Source organism: Canis lupus, chromosome 23 (assembly GCF_003254725.2).
Source record: "Canis lupus dingo isolate Sandy chromosome 23, ASM325472v2, whole genome shotgun sequence".
Classification (NCBI taxonomy): domain Eukaryota; kingdom Metazoa; phylum Chordata; class Mammalia; order Carnivora; family Canidae; genus Canis; species Canis lupus.
This window is the reverse complement of record NC_064265.1, coordinates 21,148,500-21,165,744: the sequence shown is the minus strand read 5'-3', so window position 1 is coordinate 21,165,744 and position 17,245 is coordinate 21,148,500. Positions and strand designations below refer to the sequence as shown.

General features: G+C 41.6%; 1 protein-coding gene across 1 annotated transcript in view; it reads right to left on the bottom strand.

Annotated features, from left to right (window-relative positions):
• Positions 1 to 11,273, bottom strand: part of ZNF385D (zinc finger protein 385D) — an 891,925-nt gene extending 880,652 nt beyond the window's left edge. The window contains exon 1 of the mRNA XM_025448806.3: positions 11,128 to 11,273. Within this exon, the coding sequence (XP_025304591.1) occupies positions 11,128 to 11,233 (106 nt within the window). The 5' untranslated portion in view covers positions 11,234 to 11,273. The remainder of the gene's footprint in view (positions 1 to 11,127) is intronic.
• Positions 11,274 to 17,245: the final 5,972 nt, after the last annotated feature.

The following is a 17,245-nucleotide window of genomic DNA, read 5'->3' as shown; positions in this document are numbered from 1 at the left end:
CTAAGCACCAGTACTCTACAAGCACATAGTAACCACTCATCAAATATTTACTGACTGCATTATGTTAAAGTGAACAGAAAATAATTAATTGCTCTGAAGTCTTTGATCCAAATATCTGGTCAAAATTTGAACATAAGACAATTTGCTTTAAAAACATGAAATTTCTGATCCTTTCTATATTTTTCATAACTTATTTATGTTGGTTCTGCCATCTTTTCATACAACTACCACAGTATAAGAATATGAGGATGATGATTATAGTAGGCAAAATAATGTGCACCCAACCCCGCCATCCCCACTCCAGCCCCTCAGATCCCAACCCCTAGAACCCGTAATGTCATCTTATTTGGAAAAAGAATGTAGATATGATTACACTAAGGATCTTAAAGTAAGAAATTATTCTGGATTATCAGGACAGGCCCTAACTGCAGTCATGAATGTCCTTAAGACGCTGGCAAGGATTTAGAGCAGGACCCCAGGAGGGGCGGGGATGCCCTCAGACTCCCAGGGACACTAACAGAGCACATGCGCCCCGGAGGGAGCTCGCCACACCTCACGGCCGAGCTCCCTAAAGGGCTGCAGTGCTAGCACGGCTGGACCCAGGAGCAGCTTGGCAGTGGCTGAGACAGAGGCTCCGCGTGGAGGGGGCTGCACGGTCCCAGGAGCAGCTCAGACCGGCTCCGGTGGAGGCTCCGCGGGAGGGAGCTGCCTGGCCAGGAGCATGATTCCAACAGCGCAGGCCCCGGAGCACAGGGCTCCGAGGACACAGCCCAAGATCCGGCACTCCCCCAAGGACAGGCAGAAGCCAGGACTGCACAGGTCAGCAAGGACATTCCTGCCCCCTGGCGGCCCCAAGCTGAGCAGATCAGCGGCCCCGCCCCCGGAGCATCCAGGCCCCTGCAGACTGAGAGCTCTGTAGTTACTGCGGGAGCTGACTCTAGGGCTGGAGAGCTGGCCGCCGCCACCGGCGTTGTTCCTCCTGGGGCCTCACAGGGTAAACAACCCCCACTGAGCTTCACAGTAGCCTCACAGGATAAACAACCCCCACTGAGCCTCACAGTGGCCTCAACGGATAAACAGGTTAAACAACCTTCACTGACCCCTGCACCAGGCAGGGGACTGAGCAGCTCCCCCAAGTGCACACACCTGAGAATCAGCACAGCAGGCCCCTATCCCAGAAGACCAGCTAGAGGGACAGGGGAAAACAAATTATTGACCAAACAGCACTGGAAAGTTCCAGGGGAAGTCGAGGGATTTATAGTATACAGAATCAGAAGATACTCCCCCTTGTTTTTTGTTTTTTGATTTCTATTTGCTTCCCCCCAGCTTTTTTTTTTTCTCTTCTTCTTTTTTTTCCTTCTTTTTCTTTTTCATTTTCTTTTCTTCTTTCTCTTCTCTCTTTTTCTCCTTTTCCCAATACAACTTGTTTTCGGCCACTCTGCACTGAGCAAAATGACTAGAAGGAAAAACTCACCTCAAAAGAAAGAATCAGAAACAGTCCTCTCTCCCACAGTACAAAATTTGGATTACAATTCAATGTCAGAAAGCCAATTCAGAAGCACTATTATACAGCTACGGGTGGCTATAGAAAAAAGCATAAAAGGACTCAAGAGACTTCATGACTGCAGAATTTAGAGCTAATCAGGCAGAGATTAAAAATCAATTAAATGAGATGCAATCCAAACTAGAGGTCCTAACGATGAGGGTTAACAAGGTAGAAGAATGAAGGAGTGACATAGAAGACAAGTTGACGGCAAAGAGGGAAACTGAGGAAAAAAGAGACAATTAAAAGATCATGAGGATAGATTAAGGGAATTAATGACAGCTTCAGAAAGAAAAATCTACATTTAATTGGGGTTCCTGAGGGCGCCAAAAGGGACAGAGGTCCAGAATATGTATTTGAACAAATCATAGCTGAAAACTTTCCCAATCTTGGGAGGGAAACAGGCATTCAGATCCAGGAAATAGAGAGATCCCCCCCTAAAATCAATAAAAACCGCTCAACAGCTCGACATTTAATAGTGAAGCTTGCAAATTCCAAAGATAAAGAGAAGATCCTTAAAGCAGCAAGAGACAAGAAATCTCTAACTTTTATGGGGAGGAGTATTAGGGTAACAGCAGACCTCTCCACAGAGACCTGGCAGGCCAGAAAGGGCTGGCAGGATATATTCAGGGTCCTAAATGAGAAGAACATGCAGCCAAGAATACTTTATCCAGCAAGGCTCTCATTCAGAATGGAAGGAGAGATAAAGAGCTTCCAAGACAGGCAGGAACTGAAAGAATATGTGACCTCCAAACCAGCTCTGCAAGAAATATTAAGGGGGACTCTTAAAATTCCTCTTTAAGAGGAAGTCCAATGGAACAACCCACAAAAACAGGGAGTGAATAGGTATCATGATGACACTAAACTCATATCCTTCAATAGTAACTCTGAATGTGAACGGGCTTAATGACCCCATCAAAAGGCACAGGGTTTCAGACTGGATAAAAAAGCAGGACCCATCTATTTGTTGTCTACAAGAGACTCATTTTAGACATAAGGACACCTACAGCCTGAAAATAAAAGGTTGGAGAACCATGTACCATTCAAATGGTCCTCAAAAGAAAGCAGGGGTAGCCATTCTTATATCAGATAAAATAAAGTTTACACCAAAGACTAGTGAGATGAAGAGGGACACTATATCATACTTAAAGGATCTATCCAACAAGAGGACTTAACAATCATCAATATATATATATGTCCCGAATGTGGGAGCTGCCAAATATATCAATTAATAACCAAAGTGAAGACATACTTAGATAATAATACACTTATACTTGGTGACTTCAATGTAGCGCTTTCTACAATAGATAGGTCCCTAAGCACATCCCCAAAGAAACAAGAGCTTTAAATGATACACTGGACCAGATGGATTTCACAGATATCTACAGAACTTTACATCCAAACGCAACTGAATACACATTCTTCTCAAGTGCACATGGAACTTTCTCCAGAATAGACCACATACTGGGTCACAAATCAGGTCTTAACCGATACCAAAAGATTGGGATCGTCCCCTGCATATTCTCAGACCATTATGCTTTGAAATTAGAACTAAATCACAAGAAGAAGTTTGGAAGGATTTCAAACACGTGGAGGTTAAGGACCATCCTGCTAAAAGATGAAAGGGTCAACCGGGAAATTAAGGAAGAATTTAAAAGATTCATGGAAACTAACGAGAATGAAGATACAACCATTCAAAATCTTTGGGATACAGCAAAAGCAGTCCTGAGGGGGAAATACATCGCAATACAAGCAGCCATCCAAAAACTGCAAAGAACTCAAATACAAAAGCTAACCTTACACCTAGCTAGAGAAAAAACAGCAAATAGATCCTACACCCAGCAGAAGAACAGAGTTAATAAAGATTCAAGCAGAACTCAGTGAAATAGAGCCCAGAAGAACTGTGGAACAGATCAACAGAACCAGGAGTTGGTTCTTTGAAAGAATTAATAAGATAGATAAACCATTAGCCAGCCTTATTAAAAAGAAGAGAGAGAAGACTCAAATTAATAAAATCATTAATGAGAAAGGAGAGATCACTACTAACACCAAGGAAATACAAACGATTTTAAAAACATATTATGAACAGCTATACGCCAATAAATTAGGCAATCTAGAAGAAATGGACGCATTCCTGGAAAGCCACAAACTACCAAAACTGGAACATGAAGAAATAGAAAACCTGAACAGGCCAATAACCAGGGAGGAAATTGAAGCAGTCATCAAAAACCTCCCAAGATACAAAAGTCCAGGGCCAGATGGCTTCCCTGGGGAATTCTATCAAACGTTTAAAGAAGCTCTGGAGACAGGCCTGAGAGAGTGCAAAATATTCCATGCTCATGGATTGGAAGAATTAATACTGTGAAAATGTCAATGCTACCCAGGGCAATTTACACATTTAATGCAATCCCTATCAAAATACCATGGACTTTCTTCAGAGAGTTGGAACAAATTATCTTAAGATTTGTGTGGAATCAGAAAAGACCCCCGAATAGCCAGGGGAATATTAAAAAAGAAAACCATAGCTGGGGGCATCACAATGCCAGATTTCAGGTTGTACTACAAAGCTGTGGTCATCAAGACAGTATGATACTGGCACAAAAACAGACACATAGATCAATGGAACAGAATAGAGAATCCAGAAGTGGACCCTCAACTTTATGGTCAACTAATATTTGACAAAGGAGGAAAGACTATCCACTGGAAAAAAGACAGTCTCTTCAATAAATGGTGCTGGGAAAATTGGACATCCACAGGATGAAGCTAGACCACTCTCTTGCACCATACACAAAGATAAACTCAAAATGGATGAAAGACCTAAATGTGAGACAAGATTCCATCAAAATCCTAGAGGAGAACACAGGCAACACCCTTTTTGAACTTGGCCACAGTAACTTCTTGCAAGATACATCCATGAAGGCAAAAGAAACAAAAGCAAAAATGAACTATTGGGACTTCATCAAGATAAGAAGCTTTTGCACAGCAAAGGATACAGTCAACAAAACTAAAAGACAACCTACAGAATGGGAGAAGATATTTGTAAATGACATATAAGATAAAGGGCTAGTATCCAAGATCTATAAAGAACTTATTAAACTCAACAGCAAAGAAACAAATAATCCAATCATGAAATGGGCAAAAGACGTGAAAAGGAAAGACATAGGCATGGCCAACAAACACATGAGAAAATGCTCCACATCACTTGCCATCAGGGAAATACAAATCAAAACCACAATGAGATACCACCTCACACCAGTGAAAATGGGGAAAATTAACAAGGCAGGAAACAACAAATGTTGGAGAGGATGCGGAGAAAGGGGAACCCTCCTGCACTGTTGGTGGGAATGTGAACTGGTGCAGCCACTCTGGAAAACTGTGTGGAGGTTCCTCAAAGAGGAAAAAATAGACCTGCCCTACAACCCAGCAATTGCACTGCTGGGGATTTACCCCAAAGATACAGATGTAATAAAATGCCGGGACACCTGCACCCCGATGTTTATAGCAGCAATGTCCACAATAGCCAAACTGTGGAAGGAGCCTCGGTGTCCATCGAAAGATGAATGGATAAAGAAGATGTGGTTTATGTATACAATGGAATATTCCTCAGCCATTAGAAACGACAAATACCCACCATTTGCTTCAAAGTGGATGGAACTGGAGGGTATTATGCTGAGTGAACTAAGTCAGTCGGAGAAGGACAAACATTATATGGTCTCATTCATTTGGGGAATATAAAAAATAGTGAAAGGGAATAAAGGGGAAAGGAGAAAAAATGAGTGAGAAATATCAGAAAGGGAGACAGAACATGAGAGACTCCTAACTCTGGGAAACGAACTAGGGGTGGTGGAAGGGGAGGTGGGCAGGGGGGGATGGGGTGACTTGGTGACGGGCACTGAGAGGGGCACTTGATGGGATGAGCACTGGGTGTTATTCTATATGTTGGCAAATCGAACACCAATAAAAAATAAATTTATAAAAAAAATGTCCTTATGAGAGAAAAGCAGAGGAAAATTAGATTCACAGAGGAGAAGGTAATGGACAGACAAATGCAGAGATCAGAGTGGTGTGACCACAAACCAAGGAATGCCAATAGCCACCAGAAGCTGCAAGAGGCAGGGTACAGATTCTCCCCTAGAGCCTCCTGACTATGCACAGCCTTGCTGATACCTCGATTTCAGCCTCGTGATACTGGTGCCAGATTTCTGACCTCCAGAATTATGAGAGAATACATTTCTGTTGTTTTAAGCCACCAAGTTTGTGGCAATCTGGCAGAAAACTAATACATGACAGTGATTAAAAATAACTAATATCTATGGCATATTCACTTTGTACTAGACACTATTTGAAGCACGTCTTAAGTGTCCAATAAACCTACAAGATAGGTCACATAGCATCACCATTTTATAGACAAGGCAAAGAAACATACAGTAAGTTGACTAAACTCTCATAGTTTATAAGTAACAGAGCAAGGATTCGAACATAGGCATTCTAGTTCTTGAGTTCACATTCTTAAATGCTACATCATGTTAAATGACTATTTTGTCTCAATAACTTTAATGTCAAATTGTACTATGAATGTTAAATTTCTAACTACCTGAGAACTCAATCTAGTACCTGAAACCTTTATTCTTTAAATTCTAGGTGATCTGGATAGATTTGGTACTCAGAGACCAACTCATAAAAGTTGTTCTCCACAAAAAAGTTTTAAAATCTAGATTTTTCAGGATGCCTTCTGGAGTTTCAAGTGTATTCCTCTGTAAATACTACATTATTTTTTTATTTCCGTTCAGTTGAGGGTAGAATGAAAGGTTGTTAAAGGAGAAAGAAATCTCTAAGAATTTTTAAATAATTATAAAAACAACAGTGATTAACTCTTTAGATACAAAAAAAAGGACACATTACAAGATTATAAAAAAAAAAAACTAAACAGAGAACATCTGACCCCAGTATTATAAGAAACCCTTAGTTAAATCCTAAAATGGACCTCCCTAACACTGCACTGTATTAGTATTTGTTCTTCTCATGGAGATATATAGGTCTAAGGGTTTATCAAGATATACCAAGATTAGTCCTGTTTGCTGAAAGATGGGCTACATAACTACATGCATGCAAGGTAAGAACTCTCCTTTACTGCAAACCTCTTACTTAAAAGACCAGTTTAGGAATGCTGCATATTTTGCCTGCTTTGGTACATGTAATTCCAGATCAGGAGAATTGCCCCTTTGAGTTTCAAATAATGCAAAAAAAGAATCATGGTTGGATGACACTATAGACAAAGTAATAAAATCATTAAATGGTCTAGAGCTCCCTATTGCATTCTAGAACGCTGTTCTAGCATTCTCTACCAAGTTCATCAGTAAGTTAAGGAATAAGATACTCTTGAATCCCATCTTTAATCTGGGCAAAACACTAAAAGTGGTACAGAATATCTGGATAGGATTAAAATCACATTTAAAATGGGACAAAAACTTCATAAAGAATTTAATTCATCTCTACCTCTCAATATCCTGAAAGTTCTCTGTCATCAAACTTTATTTTTAGTTAATGCTGGATCAATCCAGAAAGGGGAGTTATTGCTATTTTTTAAGCAGGCCCTAGAATATATAATACATTTTTAATATACTGGAATTTTTTATATGATCTCAAATATGTTATTCACTTGTTCAAAAGATTAATTACACTAATGAATTTCAGGCACATAACCCCATTTGAGCCAAATCAAGGTTTCCTAAGAGGCTACTGAAGTGCTTGCTTGATGTTCAACCCACAGCCATATTTTACTCAGACTCTCTCTTTAGAATACTTGTCAAAAAACTAAGGAATCTTACCTACCTTGTGTTCTAAGCTCTTGAAAGATTCAAAATTTAAAATTGTTCCCCAATATGAGTTTCTTCAGTTTGTGATATCAATGTGACTCAAATGCTTATCGAGTTTAAATCATTTTCCAGAGATCTGGTTGTTCAAATCACCAAATAATATCAAATAAACTAGTAGTCCTATTGTGCAAAGATGAAACTTGAAAACAGAACAGATGTTCATGTGATTATAAGGGTAACCCATTTATAAGACATTCTTTATAAAGTATTTTGCAATTCAACAATTCATATTCATAATTAGCTTCAATACTTCATTACTACGGTTAAATATGTTAAGGATTATAGCAACCTCAGTATCTACTTCTAAAAAGTAAAACCTCAGGATCCCTGGGTGGCGAAGCGGTTTAGCGCCTGCCTTTGGCCTGGGGCGCGATCCTGGAGACCTAGGATCGGATCCCACGTCAGGCTCCCTGCATGGAGCCTGCGTCTCCCTCTGCCTGTGTCTCTGCCTCTCTCTCTCTCTCTCTCTCTCTGTGTGTGTGACTATCATGAATAAATAAATAAAATCTTTAAAAAATAAAATAAAATAAAATAAAATAAAAAGTAAAACCTCTAGGCAAGTTATTACTACACTATTTTTATATTCCTCCTAAAACCCACATGTACTCAGAAATGTAGTGTTTACGGTAGACAAAATACTATTTTTTTAGGCTTCAAATATATCAAGAGAAAAGACGCAAATATATATTTGATGCAATGCTAAGTTACTACTAGAAAATACAATTTAACCCTAAAACAAAAGAAATCATAGGAGTAACCACTAGTTTACTAGAGAAATGTAGTTTTATTAAAAAACAATTAGATACAACGCAAGTGCAATGAAACATAGTAAAATAGCTTAACTTCTCAAAGATTCTCTACTTTCCAAAGCAGTTTTCACATCTGGGGTATGAATATCATTAGAATCCCAATGGATTTATATGCTTTCATCTGATAATTCCATTCATGTGCAGGCAAATCAGATCTATGACTTAACATACATCACTATTCCCCAGATAAGCATAATTACAGCTTGTGAAGAAATATGACACATGCATCTTATTTGTTGTTCTTGCTCTTAGTTTTAAAACCTCAAAATCTTTAGATAAGTACTAACATAAATTATCTGAAGAACTCATCACTAATGAATTTATAAAGTTGGAGATTACAAGAAAATAGTGGAAGATGTGTACCCAACTACCTGATACACTTTGCAGGAAGAAATGCAACATCTTAATTAAACTTCAGATAAAATAAGCCCTAAATTGGATGTGAATCTTTTAGCTGAAGTTGTTATGGTAGATGAGACACTATGTTTTTTTGAATTACAAACATTTTTCATTACTGAACTTTTGATGCACCTAGTAAATAGCAAATCACAGCAGGGGGTGTAATTGTTTTGAAAATACTGTTGAAAATAGAAAGGAAATGTTCAAACAAGCTGCTAGTATCTCCTAATAGAAATTCAACATCTTGTTAGGATCTGAGCATTAATTATAAACTGGCTGAAACAGAAGAGTGTCCAGATAGACCTCAGGATAACTCTAGAGAGTCATACAAACGTGATGTCAGCACCAGGTATGCTGGATGCTATAAATCACACATTGTTAAGAGAGAGGCTATACTACACTATTGATTTACAATAAAGGGACTCAAAGAAGGAACACTGTCAAGAGGAACACCAAGACCTCAGCATTTAGCTCTCTCTAGAGTTGGCAGACCAAATTACATAAATGCCGCACAATTTTCATTTGATTTGAAGTCTGAGTTCAACATCTCTGTTATATTAAACATTTTAAATAGCTGTGAACTGAATCAATCTATGATGTGGTCATTGCCATACCAATTTTTTCATCGAGTTTAGGACTCAGATAATACTCCCACGTTTCAAATAAGATTCAACAAGATTGTGTAGGGGCTAAAGAAACCAATTTTGGAGTCCTGCAATCCTCAGTTCTACAACATTAACTCGATTTTTTCCAAATTTTACATCTCTAAGGTTTCTTTTTCCTTATCTACACAATGGAGATGTACAGATGTTGCCTTTTTGGGGTTGTTAGGTATTTACAGGAGCTGTAAAGCCCTTAATACACTGCTTGGTGTGCACTGATTAGGGAAAAAAAAAAATGTTAGATGTCATTATTACTACTGTTCTTGTTGCTGTCAAATAACCTCAAAGGTCCTTTAGCCACTTTGTCCCGGAGCAAAAATAGTCCAGACACCCTATATTTTGGCTTAGGTTCCTTTCTCCTAACAGAGAGCTTCCAGCATTTCATTTACTGAAATCTAAGATAATACATGGCCCATTCCCCCAGTCTATGTTTTAGCTTCCTGGATAGGGTGCGCAAGTTAATTTCTGAGGAACATCTGGAAGGAAATGTGGAGAAATTGCAGCAAACCCCAGACACGCTGTGCTGCATCAATCTACATAATTTGAAATGACCCATATTTGCCTTTCATGCTTACAGACCAGAGGATAGTGACTAAACTACTGGTACCAGCAAGTAAGGGTGATATGAAAACCCAGAGAGAGAGAAAGAGAGAGAGAGAAACTTTTCTAGTTGGTTTCAGAGAACATGGTGAACCAGAATTGACTGGACATGAAAATCACTTTAAACAGACAACTAGCAAACAGCCTCAAGAGAAAAGAGAGAAATTCCCCCCATGACATCCCCCAGAAAGCACCAAACGAATGTCCTACAAGAGCACCAGCTCGAGGGTCCTTCCTTAGTGTAACTACAGAACATAGTCTCTGAAGTCAGTTCAAGGTTCCAGAATTTGGGGGTGCTCACACACCCAGGAACATCACACCCCTTGCTACTTTAGCTGCAGCTCAGGCTAAAGCCGACATAAACATCATCTCCAGCAATACGTGAGATGCAGACAAGCCTGAACTGTAAGGGGGACAGATGGGGAATAGAGCGTTTCACAAGGCGCGGCACTGTAGTGGGCACGGCAGGTTTCCTCTGACCCCAATGTGTACAGGCAATAAAACTTCTCCCCAAACGCAGGAAGTCACAAGGTACCCCGAACTGTGCCGTCTCTTCGAACTCAGCCTCCTGGACCAGGAGGGCAATCAGATCCAGGGGCACGGATTTACCCTTAACCTCCCAACTCCAACCTACGCGTTAAAATTATTCCCCTGGAGGAAGCCATCCTATCCCACAGCAGCTCCCCACGTTGCTTGCAAATCCTGTGCATCCTGAAGATCTTCAAAAGAAACCAAGAAGGAAAGGTGGGAAGATAAAGGCAAAGAAGAAGGGAGAAAATAAGAAGAAAAGACCATCACGAAGCTGGCCCGCTGTGCCTTCTTATCCCAACAACTTCGCCAGGTTTCCCGAGGAGGGAGCGCGCCCCCAACACACCCACTAGGAGACAGGCCCATCCTGGGGGCCCAGCCCGCGACTCCAGCCTCAGCCGGGCTCACCCGGTCGCCCCCCCTCCCCCCGGCCCCCGTGGGCGCCTGGTGGGGGGCCGGAGACCCTGGAGCTCTGCGCCCTACACTTCGGCCCCTGCACCCAGCTCACGTCGCTGCTGGGCGCGGAGCAGGAGAGGCACCGGGGCAGCCCCAGGGCAGGGCGCACGGGGCCGGGGGCGTCCCGGCGTGGACCTTGCAGATGCCCCTTGCGTGCGCCTCGCCGCTCGCGGGGACGCCAGCCCAGCCCCACGTCCAGCAGCCCAGCCAACTCCGCCACCCGAGCCCAGACGCCTCTCTTGCGCTCAACTTACCGTGGCTGGGCTGAGCTTTCGTGGGCCCCAGCAGCTTCTCTCTCCTTCCTCCCGCCGAGCCCTTCATCCTCCTGCCCGCAGCCGCCCGGCGCCCCGGCCCCGGCATCGGGAGGAGCGGCCGCCCGGGCTGGCCGGCCCCGGGGGCGCGCAGCTGCCCGCCTGCAGCTCCGGCCCTGCTGCTCTCCGCGCGGCGTGGGCGGCGGCGGCCGCGGGGAGCAGTCCCTGAGGCGAGCGCCACGCGGGCTGCCCCCAGGCGCGGGCTGGCGCGGGGGTGGCTGCCGGCGCGCCTCTGCCTCTGCCTCCGCCTCGCCCCGCGGCGCTCCGCACGCGTCCGAGCCCCAGCCCGAGCCCGAGCCTGCGCCCCAGCCCGAGCCCCAGCCCGAGCCCAGCCGAGCCCGAGCCCGAGCCCCAGCCCCAGCCCCAGCCCAGCCCCAGCCCGAGCCGCAGGTGCAGCCGGTGGAGAGGTGCGAGCGGGCGCGGAGGGAGGGCCCGGCCCGGGGTGCCGGGGAAAGACCGAGACTGCGGAGAGACGAAGCAGCCCAGAGGCGAGCAACTAGCTTTAATGGGGTGAGCGGATCCTGGGTGTTTAGGGGCAAACGTGAGGAAGAGAAATGCACCCAGAAACTAGAGGGATTGGAAATGAGCTCCAGGAGGCTCAGAAAAGGGGCTTTCCTTTTCGGCTTAGGTCCTTTATCCTCCCTCCCCGGTTGCGTTGTTCTACCTGAAAACAGCTCCACCCCCCACCCTCACTCCTACCCCACTCCGCCTTTTTTTTTTTTTTTTAACAGTGAGCCTCCAACCTGGGTGCAGATACAAAGTGATAGGGTGAAGACACTGAAAATACACTGGAAAGTCCCTCCTCCACAAAACCCCAGTTCTCACCTCTCTTGAGGGACCCAAGCCCTACTGGGATTTTTTTCTTCCTTGACCAAATGCTTCTGTCCTTCCTCCTCCTGTTTCTCCCTCCCTGCCTCTCTCTCTCTCTCTCTCTACCCTTACCCCTAACCTCCCCCCCCCCCCAACTATAGTACCCTGGGGATGAAAACACACCCTCTGTTGTCCTTTCTTAGGAGGTAGGGGGGTGTTTCTCAAACTTTGCTGTGCACACTAATCATCTAGGGACTCTGGTGAAAAGTTCAGATTCTCTTCAAATAAATAGGTCTGGAGTAGGGCCTGAGATTCCCTCCAGGTCTAATGGTGTGGCAGAGGCAGCAGATCCAAGGACCACATTTTGAGTTGCAAAACACAAACAGTATAAACTTGCTTTCTGATATCAGCTGAGCCACTATTTGTAAGAGGATCTGAAATAACAAGTTACCGAGACACTGTCTTTCATGGGGTTTCAGCATGCTGGGAAGGCCAAATAACATAAAGATGAGCGGAGTGCAAAGTATAAAGTGTGCCACATATACAATGCTGTCATTATTGCCATTAGTCATTGCTGTTGAGAAAATTATTAGGAATACTAACGTTGAAGAAAATGTATAAAGATAATGGTAATTTGCTATATGTCCTTAAGATAAGCTCTCAAAAATAATCAGCAGTGACCACTGCACAAACACATTTAGAAAGAAAATCCTAAGTAACACCCTCTCAAGTGTAGTCTATTCATCCTCTGAGCCAGTTGTTGACTTTAGCAGATATGCAGCACTGGTCAAGTATGTACTATCAAGAAGTTAAATCACTTCTCAAGCTAATAAAAAAACAAACAAACAAACAAACAAGAAGAGTAAATGCCTAGAAGAAATAAAGAGAACTACTTAGCATGACTATGTTAGCTTGGTTTGATCCTCTCTCTCCACATGTTTTTGTCTGGATTTAAATACTCACCCTGTCATTTCAGTTCAGCAAGTGTTAGTAAGTCTTTGCCATGATGAAGGCCTTTCTTGGGGTGAATAGAATATGACACAGTTCCTGCTTTGAAAGAACAATTTGACATATACCAATAAACATCATATTAGGCAGTCTGCGGTACCGCAAGAGAATACCAAACACATTAGCAGTTTAAAAGGCAGCAAGGTCTGAAGAGACTTCAGAGAAGAAAAGTCATTCTAGACAAACCTTTAAATGTGATATGATTCCATCAGGCAGAAGTAAACATTTAAGGTGAAAGTGTAAGAGCAGCAAAGTATGGGGAGTAGTGGACCCCTTGATCCAAACATACACTGCATGGAAGAAGGTGGAAGCAACAGCCTGAAAGGTTAGCAGGTGCTATGACTGCTACCCTTAGCAGTTCGTACTTCACTTTAGAAGGGTTGAGCAAGGAACCACCATAATAAAAAATACAGCAAGAAGATTTGATTTAAAAAAAGATAATGGAATGAACTAATAAGCAGAAAATAGAGTTGTAGAAAACACTTAGGAGGCAGTGGAAGCCACAGGTAAGAGATCATAAAGATACAAACAATGATACCAGTTGTGGGAAATGAAACATAAAGATCTTTAAAAGGAGACATAATTAACAGTATTACATAGCAATTGTGTGGAGGAGAGAGATTTATTCAAGAGATCTCTAAGGTTTTGTGCCTGCAGTACTAGAAATAGTACCATTAAGAACTGACAAGTCAAAAACGAAACTTACAGTTGGTTATATTTTTATGTTTATTGGGGAAAGGCTATCAGATAATCAATTCTCTTTGGATACTTTTAGTCAGAGGTTTGGGGGAGATGTTCAGGTATGGATGATTACATAGTAGGAATAGAAGCCTTGCTTTGAGGAAATAAATTCTGGGTTAGAGCTTGTGTTCACTTTCATTTTTTAGAGCTCTGGGCATATAGAGAGAGCTAAATTTTTGGAGACTGTAAAGTTAGTGAAGTTGAATAGAGAAAGAAACATAAAGTGTTTAGGACAGAAGCTTAGAACTATGTCGCTTCCTGTTACTCAGAATCAGCATCCATGAAATATGGATAACAGTACTCTCTGCATAAGGCAGTTTTAAGGACTGAGATAATGTACTGTTTTCTCACTTTTGCACTAACCTGACACATAGTAGCCTCTAAAAATGTTCACTGAATGAATTAATAATTTTATAGAATAGGAAACACCAAATCACAACGAAAAAGATGGGAAGAGATGGCTAAGTGGGCTCTGTTATTTCAGTGTTGTGAAAACCAAGTTAGGGAAAAGTTTTGTTACAGAGATAGAACGGACAACAGATAACAAATGGGACAGAGGTATTAAAGGAGAAACATTAAAGCCATTGAGGGAGGTTGTAGATTTATTTTGGAGAAGGGTTTGTTTTGGAGGAGGATTTAACAAAAAGTTAATTGATTACTTTCAAGAGTATTGTTGCACCAAAAAGTATCACTATTATGAGTGGCAAAGGAATTAAAGAAGAATTTTAGATTATTCTTTAAAGAACTATGACAATCAACTGAAGACAAAAGACAGAGATTGAAGGTAGAGAGGGCTGATAGCAGGATTGAGTAAGGTTGTTCCTCTTTAGAAAACGGAAAGTCCAAACATACTTTTTTGATGAAATTAAAGGGCCAAATATGTGGGAAAGAAGTTCCAGGTGAGAGAAGGGGAGAATTGATTGAGCAATATCTGAAAAGAAAAAACAGAACTAGTGAACCAGGAGTTAGGTAATCAATCTTAACAGAGAAAAGGGTCACCCGTTCCTTAGAAGAAACGACACAGGAATAGAAACAAGAAGATGTACTGAGATTCTAAAGTGGAATGGCAGGATATAAGAAAGGCTTACATTATCTTGTCCCTGGATCTCTAGGAAAACAGCAATGGGAATTCTACTGAAGAAATAGCACTGTGAGCCTGAAAAAAGTAGAGGATATCTGGAACAAGTTTTGACAGGGATAACACAGTGAACCCACAAGAGATGGGAAGAAAGATCACCAAGTGATCCTACCATATGGGAAGCTACCTCAGGGGTAAGATATATACATTTATTATAATGAAGTTAACCAGCATTTTTGTTGTTTGCCTAGTGAAATTCAAAGACAAACGTACAGAAACAAAGTATGCAGCATGGCTTACCCAAGTTTAGTAATCAACAAAGTAGAAATTATATGAGATCAAGCAATGAGGAGTTTCATGGAACAGAACTTGGGAGGATGGACTCTCAAAGTCTTTCAGACTTGAGGTCAGTTTGCCATGCTGCCATCTAGAATGTGTGAGACCTTGCACAATTCACCTAATATTTCGGATTCTTAGTTTCCTCAACTGTAAAACAGGGATAAGACTATTTTCCTTCCAGTTTTAGGCCTTCATAATAAAATAATATTGGCAAAGCAGTGATTCTCAAACTAGAGCATTCAGGAGAATCACCTGGGGGGCTTGTCAAAATACAAATTGCTAAGTCTCACCCCTAGAGTGTGCGTTACTAGATCTTAGAGGAGTCTCAGAAATTTGAGTTTCTAACAAGTTTACCAGGGATACTGATGCTTCTGGCCTAGAGACTGCTCTTTGTAAACCCCTGTTGTAAAGCACTTAATATTATGTTTGATACATAATAAGTACTAAATACTCAGTAGCTGGTATTTAGGGTTGGTACTCACCTCAGGTATGATAGCTGAATATAGAGTTCAAGATTAAAAGGCTATAAATTAAACACAAAGGTGAATAATGGACAAGGATTATAGGGAAAGTCTGATCAAGTTCACCAAAATAAAGATGGTATTTAGTGTAGGAAATATTCAAGATCAAAATCTGGACATCAATTTATGCTTAGCCCAACACTTTCTAAAATGATTGTTATAATAAAATGCCAATACCATAACAATGAAATCAGATCATGGAAAGAGGAAACTGGGTCAAGGAAGGACAGCAAAGAGTAGGTCAACACCAATACTGTGAATGAACGAAGAGCCAGGTTCTCAGCCTTAGAAGCCACTGAGAAGGAGTCATTAATGTGACACAACTGTCACTGAGATGAAGATTTGTAAATCTCAGTCTCTCGTGCTATAAAAATTGCTCCTGCTCCCAAAATTGAGGGAAAAATCTCATCCCTGGAATATTAAGTATTTTGGAATTCATGTGGCTTTTAAGAGGAAGCTTTACTACAAATCAAGACACAGTATTACAACGCAAAAATAAAAAGCACATGTGGGAGGAGTTCAGACAATATGCTCTAGATATTTAGCCTTGTAGTGATTCAGCTTTAGCCACTTATAGGCCTCCCTGTACTGAGTGCCTGCAGTGGGATGGTCTTCAACCTAGTAAAATCACTTCCAAGATGAGAAAACATGTTCAGAGAGGTAAAGCAACTTCTCTGAGATGATACCTAATAAAGTTCAATCTCTCTGATTAGAAAGCACATTTAATTTCCACTTTAAAATGTTGTCTCTGAAACAGCAAAATAGAGTTAATAAATGCTGTCAGTCCCCATGCTTTTTGTCTTAAGTTGGGTTCTTCAGGAAACAGACTCTGGAGACAGGGAAATTTCTGTGCAGGAAGTTTACTAGGGAGAGCCCTTGAGGTCAACGCCTATGAGAAAGAAAAGGAAGAACTGAGTAAAAAAAGGGAAGTTGAATTCCAATGCAGTCTCAACAAAGGCCTCCACCGATTCCACAAGAGCTCTGGGCTGAATGGAACCTTCAGAGTTATCCTGAACTGAGGACAGAGAAGCAGGTCTTTGTACTGTCACATCCATCTGTCATTCCTCATAATCAGAATTTTGTTCACAGAGAAGCCTATAGAACAAACCTGCCCAAGTATTTGAGTATTTCTTTATTACTGCTTTATAGCAACCCAAAGAAATCTATCTCGAATGCAGCAATTATTTTAATAAATATTATTTGCAAGGTACTGTGATGGGTACTCTGGGTGAGTAAAGCATGAAGGCTTTGAAATTATTTTGAGGGCCAACAAGTGAACTAGTATGTCAAGAACATAGGTCAAAGGTTAGGGACACTGCTAATGATTTTTGATGTCTAGTTCATTATTATAACTTTATTTAGCAGAAAATAGTGAAATTTTTTAGCAAATTAGAAATATGAAGTGCTGCTTTATGAAAATTAACCTGTGTACAACTAAAAGAAGTTGGAAGCAAAATTTTCTCTAGTTCCTGCCTAATACTAACCTATCTTTCTAGACACTGTTGTAAGGCAGTATTTCTCAAAGTGTTGTCCCTGGCCCAGCAGTATCACCATCACCTGGGGA